This window comes from Phytophthora cinnamomi, assembly GCF_018691715.1.
Source record: "Phytophthora cinnamomi strain GKB4 chromosome Unknown Contig53, whole genome shotgun sequence".
In the NCBI taxonomy this organism is placed as follows: domain Eukaryota; phylum Oomycota; class Peronosporomycetes; order Peronosporales; family Peronosporaceae; genus Phytophthora; species Phytophthora cinnamomi.
In genome coordinates, this window is record NW_027150986.1 from 2079672 (window position 1) to 2098503 (window position 18832).

The window sequence follows — 18832 nt, forward strand, 5'->3', positions numbered from 1 at the left end:
GGGCTTGCCTCGGCTTAATTACCGCAATAAAGGTGTTGTTCGTCGTGTCGAGAAGAATTTTTCACGTACAGCTTCAAACTGCATAACATTTCTATTGCGGTGCAATTCAAAATCTCTATGTGGGTGGATGAATGAACGCGACTGCTTTCGTCGTGGTTACATACCGCCCCCTTTCACTATTTTCTTGCCCATACCAAGCTTGCCAATCTTGTGATGCTTAGTCAACACCGTTGGCACGGTAAGAGTACCTGTGCAGGGTTCGCTCGCTAGCTTCTGAAGATCTTTCAATGACTTGGGCTGCGCGTTGAAAATCTCGTTTACTCGGCGTCGGAACGCGATCGTAACTTGACCAAACTCCATGTATCCCTATAAAAAAAGAAACGAAAAAAATTAAATAATATCGTTAGAAATACGAAGCAAGCGACACAGTGAGCCACCCAAGTAGGTGCAGACTTACCGCTCCCATTTCAACAAAAAGTGAGTCCAAGACCGGGAATAGCAGGCAGAAGATAGTTTCGAAAACGTGATTCTGCGGCTCATCGACGATTTCCTCCCATGATTCGTACTCACTTAGTGGCCGCGACGACGAAAATGTACTCGTTCGATTCGATGACCGCGACTTGCTGACACTCTGGGCGATAAGAAGACTGTATGTCTTCATTGCATTCACAGAGCATCCTTCGGAGTGCGTACCAGCGTCACCCAAACCAAGAGTCTCGGTCAATAGTGATGCGACATTGATGCATGCGATCGCAAGAGGATAATTCTTCATGTTGCCTTCGCTCACACCATGCCGCGTGCGCTTCAGGATCCGTTGGAACTCGCTGGATGGAAAGCTAGCAAAGAAGATTAAGCAGTACAGTCCGAGCAAACCGCTAGAGCGAAGATCAGAAGCCGGACCACCTCTTTGGAAACCAATCTCTAGCCACTTCGGATCGGTGTTTGATGTGAACGGCTCACCCGGGAACACGAGTTCCCAGAGCTTGACGATCATAAGATTAACCGTCTTCTGGTCTTTCGGCGGCCCATTCGTTTCGGGTGTGACTTTAGCTTTGAGTAATTTTCGCAACCGAGACACACACGACTGGAAGACACCACGGATCTTAGCTCTCTCCTTTAGCTCGATTTCGATGATCTCTGAAGGAAGAACCATTGCTGCCGAAATAGCATCATACCAGGCGCGGCACTCAGCTCCAGACGAGCATCCAAGCGCCAGCCTACCAACATAAAGTAGGCGTTTTCCCTCACGAGCCGAAAAACGAAGGCCCTTCAAGGCGATGACATACCACGGCCGCGTGGTTGTGTCTCCGTCCGCCGGATAGAATACGATACAGTTTTCGTGAAGGCACACAAACAAGCGGCCACGCAACGTAGCGTGGGGGCCTGCATTTTTCGTCTCGAGAAGCCCAGTCTTTAGCGTCAAGCGAGAGGATCGTTTCTCTAAGTCCGCACCAGTTACCACGTTGTCCACAATTCGCCGCAGGATCGCAAACAGATCATCTCGTGCTTCCATAGAATCCAAGAAAACTGGCCAAGATCGGTGTCGGCCATGAAAATCAATACTGATGCCATGCTCCTCACCGCTCGAGCGTATGCTGCTTGCCGATATTCCACGAATATCTGTGAAATGAAACGTTGTAAGGGTCTCACCACGCCGCGAGTTCGTAAGAGTCTGTTCAGCAAAATTTAGCTCGAGAACTCGAGTTTGAAGTCGATTCCGCGAGCTGCACTTGCGCACACCATAACGAACCAAAAATCCCTGAATTCCTGCCTCATGCCATAGTTGCTGGAAATCCGTCGCACCATCAAATGTCGAGCAGTTCCCCGAGTTAATCGCAGCTTGAATGGCAACCACCCACTGGGTCATCTCGTAGCCAGAAGCCGCAACCATACAGTGGTCACGTCGCGAAGAATCTGCAGAAGTCATGACCTTGAATTCGTGTTCCTTTGCGTTCTTCCCGGTGACAACGAGGCAGCGCGATGTCGAACTGAGATCGATAATCTTAGTAGGGGCTCCCTCGGAGTTGTCCTTAGCGTAGGTCAGCATCGGACCTTGCGGCATACGACGCAGCGTAAACCAACGTTTCCGGTAGCTTGGAACCACCTCGCCGCGCTTCAAGATCCATCCTTGCCGAATAATATCCGACGGCGTGGACATGCGCTGCAGAGTCGATCTGCGGTACGACGCAAGAGATTTCCCTTCGCCATCCTGCTCCTGCAGACTCTGTCCTAGTCGCTCAAGGTAAATATCCCGTCCGAACTGCGGGTTGAAGTGAGCAAGATCGCTCATGGTAAACGGTCGGTCTGCCAACTGCTCTGCGGCCATGCGCGACTCGATGTTGAGCGACTGAGTGATGAATCCGGCAAGCGACGCTTCAATGCGCTGTTCATAGGTGTCCTGATCGCCGTCACTCAATCGTCTCGTCGATCGTTTCCGATGCGGCGAGGGCGGCGCCATGTTGCCCATGTGGAACTCCTCCTCAGACGCGAACGAGAAGGATCTGTCTGTGTCTTCGCTGAAGCTGTGTTGACTCGACGAGTGTCTCGGGTAGCTGCTGTTGCTGCTGGGCTGCGTGGCGCTCAGCGTGGCGGGGACGCGCTCCTCGATTGTCACGTCGTCATCCAGCTCGTCCTCCTCGATGCCGTAGCCCATCAAGCCCGTGGGTCGTCCGTACCCGCCCATTGCGTGGCTGTCGTCCTGAGCGAACTTGACGGACTCGCGACGGCCGAAGACCAGGTCGCTGCCGATCATGGAGCAGCCCAGCATGTTGTCCGTGTAGAAGCTCGCGCGCACGAGGTCCGCGTCGGCCTCCACGTCGGCGCCCGCGTCCTTCTTGATCAAGTTCTGCTCGCACAACGAATACATCCCTCAGTCAGTCCAGTAATACATACAATGTCGTTCATCCACCGATCGGTTGTCGTCACGTACGTCTAGCGACCAGAGCAGGTCGTCCGACACTTGGTCGCTCATGCTGCTGCTGCTGCTGCTGCTGCTGCTGTTGGCCTGACTGCGCGGCGGTTGCTGCACTGCACTGGACTGCACTGCACTGCAGAAGCGGGAAACGGCGGCGGGCTCCGTCCGACGCACGTCCGAGGGCGAGGGGGGATTTAGTGTGGTTCAGCGCGGCACTGCCTTGAGGGTCTGTTCAACGAGCGCGAGCGTTACCGGCCGGAATAGTCAGCACGCCGAACGTCACGCCGACAAACAGGAGCTGTACACAATCGCCACACCAATTGGCGCATAGTGCGGGCGTCTGCCGCGGCGTACCGCACGTACCACTCGCGCCACCGACTGGCACACAAGGTTTACACAACGTTCGGCTTGTTTTTTATTGATAGGATCGAGCCACATCTTCTCTTGTCAAGCAAGGAGAAGCTTCTCGCCGCATGGAAGACACGGAGATGACGAGCGCCGAGCATCAGGAGGAGAAGGACGAGGAGATGCTGGTGCAGCGCGAGGACAGCGGCGCCGGCGGAGGCGAGCGCCAGATCCAGATCCACCCGCTCGTGGTCGTGAACATCGCCGACCACCAGACGCGGCAGAAGTGCAACTCGCAGCTGAGCCAGACGGAGGCGCCGCAGGTCATCGGCGCGCTCTTCGGCATCCAGAAGGGCCTGGACGTGGACGTCTACGACTCGTTCGAGATGAAGTACGACGTCGGCAGCGGCGGCGAGATCCAGATCGACAAGGAGTTCCTCACCTCGCGCATCCAGCAGTGTAGGCCGACGGTCCTATTGCTACCGTCCCGCCGTACAGGACCTGATAGTGTTGTTGCTTTTGGCTGCAGTTTCCCAGGTTTTCCCGGGATTCGAGCTGCTGGGCTGGTACACGGTTGGCGCAAGGGCGCTTCCCAGTGATCTGGCGGTGCACCGCGTGGTAAGAGCCGACTGCGTTGAAGATACCTGGCAGAAGGGTTGAGTGACTAACAGACTGGTGATCGCATGGCCGCAGGTTATGGAGTTCAACGAGAGCCCGTTGTTTATGATCCTGGACCCAGAGTCTAAGGGACCGAGCACCAAGAAGAAGCTGCCGATCTCGCTGTTCGAGTCGGAGCTGCACATGCTGAACGGCGTGCCCAAGATGATCTTCGTCAAGGCGCCTTTTAAGATCGACACGTCCGAGACGGAGGGCATCGCAATTGACCACATCTCGAAGATCGCGCCCATTGGTGATGCCAGCAAGTCTACATGTACGTGCACCTTGATGCATTTTGGGTTGATGCAGTATCCACTTGGTTTTGATGCTCACCGGGTGCTTTTTTTTTTTCGTGTGCAGTGCACCCGTACCTGGGCAACGTCCGAGACGCCGTGAAGATGCTGGACCGGCAGGTGGACGTGCTGCTGCGCTTCTTGCAGGCCATGAAGAACGGCGAGGCGCCGCTGGACCACAACCTGCTGCGCCACATCTCGAGCATCTGCAACCAGCTGCCGGCCATGAAGTCTGAGCACTTCGACGCGGCGTTCACGCAGGAGTACAACGACGCACTGCTGGTCTCGTACCTGGCCACGCTCACGAAGGGCGCCACAAACGCCAACTCGGTGGTGGACCGCTTCGCCGCCACGCAAGAGCGCCACCACCAGCGCGGCACGTTGCTGTGATCGCGGTGTTGCGGCAACAGCTGCTCGCAAGCAATTGAAGTGGATTATGAATTCAACTCGACGAATCAAACCTAAATTTGGTTATCTAGAACCGTTTGGAACGCCAGATTAGGAACCCCCCGTCATTTCCGTTTGGGTTTGGTCCCTCCAGCGTGTTTTTACGATTTGCGACACGTCGAATTGGTCTGTTGTGATTGGCTGCGGCGGTTTATCGTCCCCATCTGTACACAATTCAACCCGCTCCGGTGGCGCTAGCCAATCTTCCCCTTCGATGGCTCCCGCTCCCCACTCATACGTGGAAAAGCTACGCAACCCCACAGCCAAGCAGTAGAGTCGCCAAGATGCCGATCGACATCAACCGCCTGCGTCCCGAGCGCGGCGGCGACCCGGACGCCGTGCGCGCCGACCAGAAGAAGCGCTTCCTGGATGTGGACATCGTGGAAAAGGTGATCGCGCTGGACGAGGAGTGGCGCAAGAAGCAGGGCGAAGTGGAGACCATCAGCATGAAGATGAACGCGCTGCAGCAGGAGATCAAGAAGCTCAGCAAGGCCAAGGAGGACTTCAAGGGCCTGAGCGACGAGCGCAAGGCGCTGGCCGCCGAGCTGCCCGAGAAGAAGAAGGAGGCCGACGCGCTCAAGGTGCTCGTGGACCAGGAGCTGCCCAAGATCGGCAACGTCGTGGACCCGACCGTGCCCGTCTCGAGCAACGAGGACGACAATATCGTGGTCAAGAAGTGGGGCGCCCCCATCCAGAAGGACGGCCTGCACTTCCACCACGAGGTGCTGCACCGCATCGACGGCTACGAGCCCGAGCGCGGCGTGCAGGTGGCCGGGCACCGCGCCTACTTCCTCACGGGCTACGGCTTCCTGCTGGAGCAGGCGCTTATGTCGTACGCCACGTCCTTCCTCATGAAGGCCCAGTACAAGATGCTCAAGCCGCCTTTCTTCATGAACAAGGAGGGCATGGCCGCGGTCGCGCAGCTCGACGACTTCGACGAGCAGCTGTACAAGGTCATCGGCGAGGACGAGAAGTACCTCATCGCCACGTCGGAGCAGCCCATCTGCGGCTACCACCGTGGTGAGTGGATCACCGAGAGCTCGCTGCCTCTGCGCTACGGCGGCTTCTCCACGTGCTTCCGTAAGGAGGCCGGCTCGCACGGCAAGGACACGTGGGGCATCTTCCGTGTGCACCAGTTCGACAAGATGGAGCAGTTCTGCATCACGGACCCGGAGAGCTCCGCTGCCATGCACGAGGAGATGCTGCGCCACGCCGAGGAGTTCTACCAGTCGCTGAACTTGCCGTACCGCGTGGTCAACATCGTGTCGGGCGAGCTCAACAACGCCGCCGTCAAGAAGTACGACCTGGAGGCGTGGTTCCCCGCCTACAAGGAGTACCGCGAGCTCGTGTCCGCCTCCAACTGCACGGACTTCCAGTCGCGTGCCATGGAGATCCGTTGTGGCGTCAAGAAGGAAAACCAGCGCGAGAAGAAGTACGTACACATGCTCAACTCGACGCTCTGCGCTTCCACGCGTACGGTGTGCTGCATCCTAGAGAACTACCAGGACGAGAACGGTGTCAAGGTCCCGGAGGTGCTGGTGCCCTTCATGGGCGGCGTCACTTACCTGCCTTTCACCCGCGACGTCAAGGTGAACGTGCAGGCTGCCAAGATGCAGAAGGCCGCCAAGAAGAAAAGCGGCAAGCAGTAAGCGTACGCTGTAGATAACGGGCCCAGGCGGGCTTTCGTCGCCTGCACAACACGTTACCGCACCATTGCGCTTGTTGCCAAAGACCTCGCCTCGTCTCTCTGTGGTTCTCTGTGGGTGGCTAGTTAGCTCTTCTGCTTGTGCATTTACATGTCGTTTAGTTTTCGACTATCCACGTAATCCACGTAGTGCATTCTTTTCGTAGTCAAGGTGTTGGTGCTCGCTTTGCCTCGATGTTGAAGTTGTTGTACAGTATCTGATAATTTGGTCGTTGCTACCAGTTTCTTCGACTGAGTGCTATCGAGTGTTCACTTGAGAATTTGCGCTCAAGTGCAGCAGAGATACTCCCCAGCATGCGTTCCGACACGCGGGCCCGGTTGACTTTCATCTACCGCGGCATCTTCGTGCGGAAAGGCATCAACTGGGTGCAAGGCTTCGGGATGAAGTGCACATCGAGCTCGCTCTGCTCTGCAAGAAGCTCGACATCAAGATCTTCTCACTTGAGGCTGAAGACGGCACGTGGCCTCTTGAGGAAGACGCGGCTGCTACGGCAGGGCACGAGATCAAGTACACACGCTCCATCGCTTCGCTCTTCCCCAACACCAAGTGCGAAGGGCGGGTTCACTTCCGCGTTGGCATCAGCAAGACCCCCGTCGAGCCTACTACGACCGCGCCTTGGTTGCCGTCGAAGATACCAATAGTGTCGCCATCGCCAACCTCAGCAACGGCGGTACTAACGCTGCCAACGGAACGCTTCCCTCTGTCGCCATTTGCTGACCATCGACTCAATCTCAATCAAGTGTTTTGCCAAGTTACGAAAGCATGCAGCATCGAAGCAGGGCAGCCTAACTGGGAAGCGAAAACGCGACGATGGACAAAAGTATGGTGTCGCCAGCACCTCTCTTGAGTGGGAAGATGTTGAGCATATCTACGATCCGCTTATGCAAGAGGACAATGCAGCATTTCCTGTGAAGAAGCTGGACGAGAAATTCATTGACAAGCTGGTCACCATGCTGCAGGATGAACGGAAGGCTTTCGGGTCGACAAGGCGAATCACTTCAGTGAGGCGCCTGCAGCAGAGTGTCACCACGATTCTTGGTGCTATTGCCACACTCTTGGAGGGAAATTTCAGCGCGAAGATGAAGCCATTGCTCACAAACAAGCTCATTCTCACGACTGGAAGTCCTGACATACTGGTGACGCGGAAGCAGCGAAAGATAGTTGTTGTCGTGTGCCTCCGAGAAAATCAGCTGCAAGCTCAAGCAAAAGATCTGGTGCTGATGGATGTGGCGATCGCGGATAGCGAAGGCAAGGGTATCCGAGCGTCTCCGGTCCTCGGTATCGTGTCGACTTTCTCAGACTGGGTATTCTACAAGTACGATGAGACCGGCGTCAAGTATTTGGAGTAGTCCCTGAACGACAATGGGCGCTCGATTAAGGGTGACGTTGCCACGATTGCGGGAATCATTTACAACATGATGGACGGGGAGTAAGACTGGGTGTCATGCCTCGGTTTTTCGACAGTCGGTTTTCGTACTTGCATCTCTCGCATTGACACGGACTACACCACTGCCACCACGGCTTCCAACAACCGATCAATTAACTACTTTCACCTCAAAGTGAATCCCATCTTCTATTTCATTTTCGTTCATTGATGCTCACATTGCAGTGAACCGTGAGTGGCTTCTTTACTTGCTCTCCACAGCCGCCTTATAAGGAAGCGCGAGATACTTGATGAAGTTGCGCGTCTCACAGTGGCGGATGTTCTCGTCCATGACGTCGGCGTCCAAGCCAAGGCGCCACGCAATGTCATAACGAGACGGATCAATGTGCAGGTTCTCAAGGTCGTCCACGTATTGGTCAGCACTCTTCATGTCAGCGAAGAACCCCAAACCAACGAGTTTCGCTCGGCGGCAGTACGTCAGGCGCGCCAGCTCGTGCAGGTCGTACTCCGGGTGGTACTGCACAGCCCAGAAGTCGCCCTTCTTGTGGCGCACCGCCACCGCCTGCACTTTGGTGAAATCGTTTCCACCCAGAGCGAGGCCCCCCGGCGGCATGTGCGTCACCTCATCGTTGTGGCTCGTGAACGCGTCGAAGACCGACGGCTTACCCTCGAACATCGGGTGCGCGCGGCCCTCCGGAGACAGCTCAATCTTGCGCGCGATGCCCATCTCGCGGCCGCGCGGGTTCGCCCCGCAGTGACCGCCTGCAGCAGCCACAGCGATCTGCGCCGCCCAGCAGCTACCGTACTGCGGAATGCCTGGCAGCAGCAGAATACAATATCAGCATCATTGCATGCCTAAAGCTGTCTAGATTGCACCTCACCTTCCTCGAACACCTTCTTGGCAAAGTCGATCTGCTTGGTGACGCGGACGTCCTCGGCGTCGTGGATGGTCAGCGAGCAGCCCGTCCAGGCCACCGCGTGGTACTGCGCACAGATTCACACGCACAAGTTGAAGTCAGCTCTGGCGTTTGACTGCGGGACTCTGCTAGGTCATCCTGCAGCTCACCTTGGACAGCTCGGGCGTCTGAAAGTCGCTGTCTGCAGGGTAGACCACGTCGGAGGCGACCTCCACGCCAGCGGGCGCCGACTTGTTGAGCAGGTCGATGTACAGCTTGCCGGCCGTGCTGGCGCCACCAGCTTCTAGGTCGGCGCGGCCCTCGGGCGAGTAGCCGTCGATGACCAGCACCTTCAGCGGATCCGAAGCGGCCGAGCTCAACAAGCGCGCGGTGGCGGGCGACTGGAGGCGCAGGCGGCGGGGGAAGCGAGTCAACATGGTGGACGCTTCGTGTGTGGCGTGGCAGTTGGCGAATGACGTCGACGGCAGGCTGTCGGCGATCCACGGACCTGATAACTCCGCGAATAGTGTGGGATACACTAATTTCGGTAGTTTGCGCAAGTTGAAGTGGTGGTTGGGCTCATAAAGTGTGCAGGTTGTGACGCAAGAGGGATGCGTTCGCCACCAGGCAGCCGTATGGCGCTGCAAGGCAAAAGCAATGCTGTCGACGATGCCGGAGTCATGACCCAGCGTACACCATCACTGGAAGAGTCCTGCATGCATACGTACGAGCGGACCATAGCCCCTGGTAGATTGCCAGACTGGCAACCTGGCAGCCAGCGGCAGTTGGTGGCGAAAGGATGCGCTGTGCATCGTGCACACCTTACCGGCAGCTGGGAGCTCATAGAGACCGAGCACCCGTCATCGCTCGAAACCAGCAGCGGGTTGGCAAGGGAAGACGCCTGACTCAGCGAGCTGCTGCAAGGCTCAAAATGCTGGTGCTCGGCTTCGGCTTCCAGTATTTTGGGTCAAGTTGAAGTTGCCCTTCCCTATGAGCGAGTCCCCATTGCAGATGATGGAATACACGTTCACACAGTGATTCACGACTGGTGAGGTGAACCACCATAGCGTTGTTGCCAGGGACATCGTTGGTTACCTGAAGAGCGACTTTGGACGCATTGTCGGGGCCTACCGGTAGCTGGGATGAGATGTAAGTGGCTTAACACCTTTCGAAAAGCACGCCCGTCGAGACGGCAAAAAGTGAAATGTGTACAGACGAGGGCGTGAATAAGGAACGCCTGATATATAACAACTTTCAAGTGGTATGAGCCAATTAGAGGGCATAAATTGCCATTGATGTGGACAAAATACTTGATTTAGTTAATTATGTCACTAATCTGTGTCTGGTCCACGTATAATCCGGCGAGGCGCCAACAAGATTTGATGGTGTCGGCGTCCAGCGCATTCCACGCGTTGCTGCACCACGTGACTGCGTCCGATGTCTCGATTACAAAGGGGTCCAGCTCGCAGCACAGTCTCCAGACTGCCTCTTCGCCGCAGTCTTGCAGTACACGCCGCTTGATCCACGCGATCACACCTTGGTCCATGGGTTGGATCGCAGGAGTCCAGGGCCACCATAGACGCCCGCGGCACCTTCTTGCGATAGCAAAAGTCGACCGCAATGCGCTTGAGCGAGCTCTCGTTGTCCAGGATCCTCTTGACGGACGATTTGCCCGGCGCGTTGTCCAGTGCAAACTTCTCCCGAGCCCATTCTCCTAGCGTCGCGAGGCTCCACGTTGGCTCGCGGGTGCGCATTGCACGGAGGTCGAGCTGTTGCTGCTTGGTGAGGCGCATTCTCCGTGCTTGCCGCTCCATCTTGTTCGTGTCAAATTCGAATTTCCCGCCCAGATTCAAAAACCAGAGGCCCAGCTGGCCAATGGCGATGGCCAATGTCAGTGCTTCAAGCTCTTACCTCTAGAATTACATAATATTTGGTTTTTAAGGTTATAGGATGACACCCGTTCCTTATTCACGCCCTCGTCTGTATAGCCCACACCCACGTTGTCGTCGACAACTGTGTTGATTTTGCTGAGGCAACTCATCTTGCTGCCGCACCGGTACAAAGCGATATACATAAATGTAATTGACGACCAGAAGCTCATCACTATGGTACTTGGTGGGCAATGAGTAACACATTGCCCAGACAACACTGTACACTGGTGGGCCTTCGTCTGCATTGATCCTCGGCAACGCTTTCGACTTGCCGCAGCACCACAAACTTTTTATACCGATTTTAGCTATTTTGGGCTGAAGTTGCCTTGACCTTAGCTTGTTGATGCAAGTTCGCAGCACTCACATTAGCGAGCGCATGTGTACGCTCGCAGGGTGTCAGGAAGCATGCTTCGTGACGCTCTGGCACGTGTCGTGCCTCCCATCAGAGCCCCACGCCTGGTCTCCGCGCTAGCGCCCGCAGACAGCAAGCAGCCAGGAGTGCTTGAAGCAGGATCCGATGGCCCGGCAGCGCCAACCTCCTTTCCGCTGCCCTCGTCTGGCCATCGGGACCGCGCACTGGATCTCATCAATCGAGCATCAAGTGCGTGTGAGCAGATACCGATGACGTACGGCGACGTCGCCCATCACCTCATCATCCGAAAGTAGTGTGCGCCACCCTATGCCAGGCCCCCCGCGATCCCAATCAAAGCCGCGAGCCGAAAGGCTTCAACCTCACTATCGCAAGTGCGTCGTCCGAAGCACCAGCACCCCGCACCACAGCCTCTTCACCCCCCGCACCATGAGCGTCATCGGAAGTCGACTGGCCGGCCAGGTGGCCGTGATCACGGGCGCCGCCGGCGGCATCGGCCGCAAGTCCGCCATCCTGTTCGCCAAGCAGGGCGCCAAGGGCGTCGTGTGCGCCGACCTGAACGCGGACGCCGCCGCCGAGACGGCGCAGCTCGTGCAGGAGGAGCTCCGCAAGCTGGGCAAGACCGAGACTGTGGCCGTCGCCGTCAAGGCGGACGTGTCGCAGGCCCGCGACGTGGAGAACATGGTGAACCTGGCCGAGAAGGAGTTCGGCGGGCTCAACGTGCTGTTCAACAACGCCGGCATCATGCACAGCGCCGACGACGACGCCATCGCCACGCAGGAGGACGTGTGGGACCTGACCATGAACATCAACGTCAAGGGCGTCTTCCTCGGCTGCAAGTACGGCATCCCGGCCATGCGTCGCGCCGGCGGCGGCTCCATCATCAACACGGCCTCGTTCGTGGGCATCCTGGGCGCGGCCACGCCGCAGCTCGCCTACACGTCGAGCAAGGGCGCCGTCATCGCCATGTCCCGCGAGCTGGCGACCATCCACGCGCGCGAGAACATCCGCGTGAACGCGCTGTGCCCCGGCCCGCTCAACACGGAGCTGCTGCAGAAGTTCCTGGACACGGAGGAGAAGAAGCAGCGCCGGCTCGTGCACGTGCCCATGGGCCGCTTCGGCGAGGCCGCCGAGATGGCCAAGGCCGCGCTCTTCCTTGCCAGCGACGACGCGTCGTACATCACCGGCACCTCGTTTGTGGTCGACGGCGGCATTACGTCGGCCTACGTGACGAGCGAGGGCCAGGTCGACCCCTTCGGCGGCCCAAGCGAGGTGTAAGAGGCAGGGCCCTCGAACTCCCCGTAGGTGTTGAGAAGAGCAGTAGAGAGAACCATCTTCTAACACACAAACAAGTAGCCCGCGTTTGACATGTTCAATGCTCAATGTGTTAGTAGTAATGCTGTGTTGCCCGATAAACAACTGCATGTGACCACGGGTGCCCGTAAAAATCGCTAGTGATGAGCGTAGAGAGCTTCTGCCTTCAGTCTCATCAGCACTACATGTAGTGTAGCGAGGACATTGCTTTGTAGAACTAGTAGTATTTGCGCAAGGCTGAAGGTGTAAGTAAAGACTAGTGAGTAACTTCACGACAGCAAAGCAATGTATATTGCGATTCGAACCAACGTGTTTGCTGCTAGCCTCATCGAAACGCTCTAAGCACGCAAACCGCTCTAGACGCGGAAGTTCCACTACAAAGAGGCAAGCAAAACGATAAGTTAGGTTGAGGAGGAACCAAACTAAAACATCCCGCACGTACCGATTTCAGCTTCGTGACGCCACGGAAACCGTGCTTCGAGAGGCTGATGCCCTTGCCCGAGTCGCGCGTGCCAGTCCAGGGGAGGTAGGGATCAAGCACGTCGCAACGGTTCATGTACACAGTACCAGCGCTAATCTGCGATCCCAGAGCCATGGCATGCTCTCGGTCCGAGGAGAACACTGACGCCGTCAGTCCGTACTTGCTGTCGTTGATCTTCTGGATAGCCTCAGCATCCGACGAAACACGCTCAACACCGACAATTGGACCGAAGGACTCCTCCGTCATGATGTCCATGGAGCCGTTGCAACCAGCAAGCAGCGTAGGAGAGTAGAAGCGGCCCTTTCCAGCGGCGTCCGTAACAATCCCGCTTCCCGTCAGTTTGACGGCACCCTTTGCCACGGCGTCCTTCACGTGAGCATCGAGCATCTTCGGTGCAGTGGGAAGCGCCATCGGGCCCATGGACGTCTTCGCGTCAGTCGGGTCACCCAGGTTATACGCCTCAAACAAGCTCTTCGCCTTCTCCAAGAACTGGTCGTACTTGGATTCATGGACGTAGATCCGCTCCACACCACAGCATGACTGACCCGCGTTGTAGCAAACACCGTCCACGAGGCCTTCTGCTGCGGCTTCAGCGTCAGCATCAGCAGTCACATATCCGGCGTCCTACGAACATCAACTCAGTATTAGCTCGAGAAATACAACAACAAAGGTCACATTGTGAACTTACATTTCCACCGAGCTCCAAAGTCACGTCAATCGAGCGCTGGGATGTCACCTGTTGGACTTGGCGACCACTACACAGTTCGAAGAACAACCACAACAGTCAGTCAACCACTACTACTACGAAAACTACCATAATTTTGAAAACTTACCCTCGGACAGAGCCCGTGAATGAAACGAATGCAGTTTCCGGGCGTTGAATAATCTCCGCAGCGGTGCCGTGCTCAACAAACGACGACTGGAGCACATTCTTGGGGAAGCCAGCTTGCTCGAATGTCTTTTGGTAGTGCTCGCCGCAAAGAGGAGTGCGTGGTGAGTGCTTCAGTAGCACCGAGTTGCCCGCCAGCACAGCGGGGATGATCGAATTGACCGCCGTCATGAGAGGGTAGTTCCACGGAGCCTGCACCGCCAAAGAAACGATTTCAAATGGTCAGAGTCGGCTAGTGAAAGTATTAAATAAAAAAACGAACCTACAATCACGTAGACGACGCCAACTGGGTCGTGAGTGATCTGGCGGAACAGTCCGTTCTCCTCCGGGAACGAGTCCGTGCGCAGCGCCTCGTTCGACATGTAGATCAGAGCCCTAGATCGCAGCCACGGTAAGAGCACACAGGTTTCGTCAGCACAAAACGAGTGATCGATCAAACAGAGCACAGAAATCTTCTTACTTGGCTCGGTCGATGGTGCCGTTGACCTCGTTGCGCGCCTGCTGCACAGGCTTGCCCATCATACCGGAGATCTCCTGCGCAATGGACTCTGCATTGCTGGAGAGTGCACTGATCCACTTGGTGCACAGCGCCTGGCGCTCGTTGAGCGGCACGTTCTTCCAGTCGAGCTGCGCCTTCACAGCGGCGTCCAGCTTGGCGTGCGCCTCGGCCTTCGTGTCGTAGGCGACCTCGCAGAAGGTCTCGCCCGTGTACGGGTTGTCCACCTTGAGTCTGCAGCAGCAACAAACGTCAGGGTCATTTCTCCAGTCCAGCATTGTGACATCCTTGCTATGCACACAGCACGAGATCTTACGCGGACGCAGCGAAGCCGCGCTGGGAGGAGAGCCTGGCGGCCTGGCGAGAGGTCGTCGCGAGCTGTAGCGGCGACGCAGCAGTGAGCTACAATGGCCAGGAATGCGTGACAACGGCTGCAATGCGTAGGGTACCTGGGTGGTGGCGTGGCGGAGCATTGTTGGGGGGAGCTGCTGGCAAATGTCAAAGTGATGTGCAACGTCAGATACGATCAAACCCTGTCATATCTGATTCCAGCTAATGCCACCGGACGTTTGCTGACGTACTTGATGTTGCCGTAACCGGTACCCTCGGTACCCTCGGTACCGAAGCATCTCCAGATTCAACCGCGGCCAGGTCTCGACGGCCACGTCGCCACCTGTCACCACCAGCGACGGAAGATGAGCCGGCCGCATTCTCCCGCTCCGCCGATCCCCACTAGCCAACAAGATGCACAGGCGCGTGGCTGCTCGCTCTCAGCCGCTGCTGGCACGCGGCGCGCGACGCCCCAGCCGCTGCCTGCACGTCCCAAAGTTCCTGCACACGTTGCCGCCTGCAGCAGCGAGTGGCAATGAGGAGATCCGCTACCTGGTGGTCGACGGCAACGTCAAGTCGGGCCGAGACGTGCTCGAGGCTGGCGGCGCCACCACCGCCGGCCAGCTCTACGCCAACATGCTGGTCAAGGCCACGGAGCGCAGCGTCGGCCGCTCTGCAGAGTACGACCTCGTCTACCCGGCTGACCCGGGTTTCGTTGCACCAGACCTGTCCAAGGTATAGTAGCAGAGATAACCAACCACACAGAGCTCAACAGAAGTGGTGTAGTATCATTATCATTGGTAGAGCAGAGTCAGCTCACAATTCGCCTCCTTGCCTTGCGCAGTACCATGGCGTGGGCTGGTCCGGGTCGTCACTAGCAGTGCACGAACGCGAGGACCCGTCGGTTGTGCAGATGATGAACCTTGCCAGACAGAGCTTCGCCCACGGTGTTCCACAGTTCGGGAGCTGCTTTGGACTACAGTTGGCGGTCGCTACTGCCGGCGGCGTCGTGAAGAAGAACAAGCACGGCAAGGAGCTCGGTGTTGCGCGCAAGATCCGATTGAATGCTGCGGGTCGTGCTCACCCGATGTACGAGGGCAAGCCGTCGGTTTTTGGCGCCTTCAGCAGTCACAAGGACGAGGTCCGCGTTATCCAACCCGGTGGCTTGCTGCTCGCGACGAATGCCTTCACTACCGTGCAAAGTGTTTGCCTGCGGTACCTGAAAGGAGAGTTCTGGGGACTGCAATACCACCCGGAGTACGACCTGCACGAGATGGCGCGGCTGCTGTACTGCCGTCGCGAGATGAACACGCAATTGGGCTTTTTCGCGGACGTCGAGGACTCAGACCGCTTTGTGGAGCTGCTGGAGAAGCTGGCCGCGGACCCGACACGCGAAGATCTCGCGTGGCAGATCGGATATGACAAGGATGTGCTTGATGAGGACCTCAGGACGTGCGAGGTGAAGAACTTTGTCAAGCATTTGGTGATGCCGTATTATATGCAGTGCCGAGAGCAAGGCGGGAACAAGGAAACCCAGGATGTTTCATGTAGGCAGGAAGAGGAGGTGGCGTAAGCCGTGACGCTACATGTAGTGGTGTAGTAAGACGTAGTAGTAGTAGGATTTAGCTGAAAGCTAGCTGCACCTTCAATATGAACTGTATATTGTTTGTATCTTCGCGAGCTTCTCTATTTCTTGCAAAGGATACTTACTCTTGTTTCTTGTGCACGCGCGTTCTACTCTTGCGCTTGCGGAAGATGGCAATGAGCACTAGCACCACCAGTACAGCAGCAGCACAGACGAAGCCAAATTGCTTCACGGCCTCGATGAACTCGAGCTCCCGCATCGTTTTAACACCATCAACACTGCGAGAAAGGTTGTTGGCCACATTAATCAGCGCGATGAGCTCGTTGCGGTGGAGCTTCGGGATCGCCGAAACGTCCTCAGCCAGCAAAATTTTGATCGCTGTACCCAGTCCCATCGTCTGGAGCTTGCCCCAAAGGCGACACTTCTCGCATGTGACGCAGTCCATAATGCGGCTTACATTCTGGAACTTCTCGCGGAATTGCACCTCTAGTTGCTCCTTTTCCTGCTTGGCCTGTACCAGTTGATCGATAGACAGCCCGTCGGCCTGAACGCGGAATAGTGCACTTTCATCAAACCCAGACAACACAGACGAGCATTCCGCATACGCCGGGCAAGCTACTCCCGACGCTCTAGCATCGTCCGATCCTTCCAGCAAGAGCTGGCGAAGAATTTCCCTCACACGAAGGTCGTCCGCAGCATTACCAGTGTTGTAATCGTACGCGAGCAATTCATGACGATACTTGCTGATCGCACGCATGACGAACAGGTAAGCGAAGTACAAGTTCTGCAGCCGCTCACGGTGCTTGCCAACTCGGTTGACGAACAGAGAAGGATTCACGCCCCAGTTTTCGCCGAACTTGTACGTCAGTGCGATGTGCGTGTTGATGGACGCCTGCAGCCCACTGATGAGGCGGTAGTACACGCGTTCTTCAAGGCACATGCCATCCAGCTTGCTTTCCTCGGGCGGCGTGAAGCAGTTCTCCTCGTAAATGGCCTTCCAGATGCGTTCGGCCTGGACGCCGCTGTACCCCGTGTATCTCTCCGGGTTTTCCAGCAGGTTAATGTACGCCATGGTCTCCTCCGCCTCGCCCTGTGCCGCCCACACATTGGCGTTCGAGACCTCCTCCCACTCATTGAAGCTCTCTCCAGCTACCGCGTTCTTGCGCTCCACCTTGGACAGCGTGCTCTCGCCAGTCTGTTCGTCACAGGGCTTGCCGGCCTCGCCAGCCTTCTCACTGTGCCGAGACTGCGTCTCCTGCTGGTCCAATTGGCTCCAGGGCGCCGGAATTTCGTGCGACGGGCACTCGCACACGGCGCAGTCGATGCTGGCGCACATGCCGTCGTCCTGCCACGGCAGGTACGGGCACTCCTTGCCCAGGTCCACCTTGAAGTAACGGAAGAACGTGAGGTGTGACAGCTCGTGCAGCAGCGGGTGGAAGTGCTCGTTCACGGCCTTGTCCACCGTCTCGTAGTCGCACGCCGAGTCCTGCACGCTGCCGGTGAGCTCCGGCGTCTGGCACACCTGGCACTGCAGGTAGTCCACCATGTCCTTGGGGAAAGTCTTGGGCGCGCTGTCGGCGGCAGAAGCCTGGGTCGTTGTTGCTGCTGCTGCGGTGACAGCAGCGGTGAGCACGCCCCAGCGCAAGAAGCGCCGCGCACGCGCTGTGGTTGCCATGGTCGTAGGCTACGACTCTCAGTCGAGGAGTGGCGAGTGCCACGTAGCAGACAGACGCTACCGCCGGGACAGCTGCTGAAGTGTCGGTCCGTCTGAATGATGTTTGTCGAGTGTCGATGTCGCGCGAAGGTGACGAGTATTCGCGCAACAGCTTCGAAAATTACTGGCAACTCATCATTAATATCGCTTATAATATTTGAGAATGAGGAATATAAAATACTATAATAACCATTATAATATTTTATATTCCTCATTCTCAAGCTGATATTAACATTTAATATCAAATGTTAATACTTCCGTATACAGTGCTGGTATAACAAGTAACGTGGTTTACCAATTCATGACCTCTGACCAGTTCATGGGCTAAATGGACTATTATCCAATCCAATCGTCTTATTTGGGCTAATATTGCGCTGATTGGCTCGCTATTTTTTAACCAGATCTTGATCCCGTAAGATATCCAGCCCCCTCGAGCCGAGCGCAAGATGAAGGCAGCCTTCACTGAGAAGGAGCTAGAGGAAGCTATCGATCGCGTCCTCGCAGGAGAGAAGCTCACAGCTGTGACCGACTCGTCGCCCGTGTCATTGTCAACACTGAAGCGCAAAGTCGCCGCGCGCAATAAGGGCAGCTCTATTGAGCGCCAACGACCCGGACCTGCCCCTCTACTGCCACCCGAGTGTGAAGCCGACATTGTGACATGGATCACTACAATGCAGCGTCGTCTGGTCCCCGTGCAGCCATGGGAAGTTCTCGAGGCTGCTAACGAGGTTCACCACATGATCCACGGCAATCTGCGCTCCGTGAAGGACTAAGTACAACCGCTTCGTCGACCGCCATCCCGAGCTGTCTTTGCGTTCGTCTGAGCCGCTTTCGCGCGCTCGCAATGAGGCCGATGCGGCATCTATGGGTGCGTTTTTCTACGAGCTGACGAAGCTGGTCATCGAACATGACCTTGACAGCAGTCGCGTGTGGAATATGGATGAGACCAGCTTCGTCAGCAAGCACCAGTCAAGTTCCGTGTTGGCTGTTCGCGGATCGTCGAATGTGTGGTCGAAAGCCACGGAAACGTCCTTCCTTCTGTCTGTCGTGGCAGCCGTGAGCGCGGGTGGCCGTGCTGCA

The 18832-nt window shown here is 56.7% G+C and overlaps 10 protein-coding genes across 10 annotated transcripts; 6 read left to right on the forward strand and 4 right to left on the reverse strand.

Moving 5' to 3' along the window:
• Positions 1 to 156: 156 nt before the first annotated feature.
• Positions 157 to 2971, reverse strand: IUM83_00589 (engulfment and cell motility elm family protein; the record flags this gene model as incomplete). The annotated part of the gene is made up of 4 exons (XM_067924372.1): positions 157 to 366; positions 458 to 631; positions 788 to 2845; positions 2930 to 2971. The coding sequence occupies 4 exons, from the start codon at positions 2969 to 2971 to the stop codon at positions 157 to 159; spliced, it is 2484 nt and encodes an 827-aa protein (XP_067788897.1).
• A 416-nt stretch (positions 2972 to 3387) lies between these two features.
• On the forward strand, positions 3388 to 4599 carry IUM83_00590 (putative COP9 signalosome complex subunit; the record flags this gene model as incomplete). The annotated part of the gene is made up of 4 exons (XM_067924373.1): positions 3388 to 3718; positions 3789 to 3877; positions 3953 to 4190; positions 4277 to 4599. The coding sequence occupies 4 exons, from the start codon at positions 3388 to 3390 to the stop codon at positions 4597 to 4599; spliced, it is 981 nt and encodes a 326-aa protein (XP_067789505.1).
• A 341-nt stretch (positions 4600 to 4940) lies between these two features.
• On the forward strand, positions 4941 to 6305 carry IUM83_00591 (serine-tRNA ligase; the record flags this gene model as incomplete). Its single annotated transcript, XM_067924374.1, has 1 exon — positions 4941 to 6305. One exon carries the CDS (start codon positions 4941 to 4943, stop codon positions 6303 to 6305), a length of 1365 nt encoding a protein of 454 aa, XP_067789506.1.
• A 938-nt stretch (positions 6306 to 7243) lies between these two features.
• Positions 7244 to 7711, forward strand: IUM83_00592 (uncharacterized protein; the record flags this gene model as incomplete). The annotated part of the gene is made up of 1 exon (XM_067924375.1): positions 7244 to 7711. One exon carries the CDS (start codon positions 7244 to 7246, stop codon positions 7709 to 7711), a length of 468 nt encoding a protein of 155 aa, XP_067789507.1.
• Positions 7712 to 7990: 279 nt separating this feature from the next.
• IUM83_00593 (putative cysteine protease family C26) lies at positions 7991 to 9079 on the reverse strand (the record flags this gene model as incomplete). The annotated part of the gene is made up of 3 exons (XM_067924376.1): positions 7991 to 8562; positions 8628 to 8730; positions 8813 to 9079. The coding sequence occupies 3 exons, from the start codon at positions 9077 to 9079 to the stop codon at positions 7991 to 7993; spliced, it is 942 nt and encodes a 313-aa protein (XP_067789508.1).
• Positions 9080 to 11372: 2293 nt separating this feature from the next.
• IUM83_00594 (Carbohydrate esterase) lies at positions 11373 to 12221 on the forward strand (the record flags this gene model as incomplete). Its single annotated transcript, XM_067924377.1, has 1 exon — positions 11373 to 12221. One exon carries the CDS (start codon positions 11373 to 11375, stop codon positions 12219 to 12221), a length of 849 nt encoding a protein of 282 aa, XP_067789501.1.
• A 392-nt stretch (positions 12222 to 12613) lies between these two features.
• Positions 12614 to 14596, reverse strand: IUM83_00595 (putative aldehyde dehydrogenase; the record flags this gene model as incomplete). Its single annotated transcript, XM_067924378.1, has 8 exons — positions 12614 to 12631; positions 12700 to 13362; positions 13427 to 13493; positions 13572 to 13819; positions 13894 to 14002; positions 14088 to 14357; positions 14440 to 14501; positions 14573 to 14596. The coding sequence occupies 8 exons, from the start codon at positions 14594 to 14596 to the stop codon at positions 12614 to 12616; spliced, it is 1461 nt and encodes a 486-aa protein (XP_067789502.1).
• Positions 14597 to 14867: 271 nt separating this feature from the next.
• IUM83_00596 (putative cysteine protease family C26) lies at positions 14868 to 16026 on the forward strand (the record flags this gene model as incomplete). The annotated part of the gene is made up of 2 exons (XM_067924379.1): positions 14868 to 15188; positions 15298 to 16026. The coding sequence occupies 2 exons, from the start codon at positions 14868 to 14870 to the stop codon at positions 16024 to 16026; spliced, it is 1050 nt and encodes a 349-aa protein (XP_067789503.1).
• A 133-nt stretch (positions 16027 to 16159) lies between these two features.
• Positions 16160 to 17713, reverse strand: IUM83_00597 (Endoplasmic oxidoreductin; the record flags this gene model as incomplete). Its single annotated transcript, XM_067924380.1, has 1 exon — positions 16160 to 17713. One exon carries the CDS (start codon positions 17711 to 17713, stop codon positions 16160 to 16162), a length of 1554 nt encoding a protein of 517 aa, XP_067789504.1.
• Positions 17714 to 18198: 485 nt separating this feature from the next.
• Positions 18199 to 18525, forward strand: IUM83_00598 (uncharacterized protein; the record flags this gene model as incomplete). Its single annotated transcript, XM_067924381.1, has 1 exon — positions 18199 to 18525. The coding sequence occupies one exon, from the start codon at positions 18199 to 18201 to the stop codon at positions 18523 to 18525; it is 327 nt and encodes a 108-aa protein (XP_067789509.1).
• Positions 18526 to 18832: the final 307 nt, after the last annotated feature.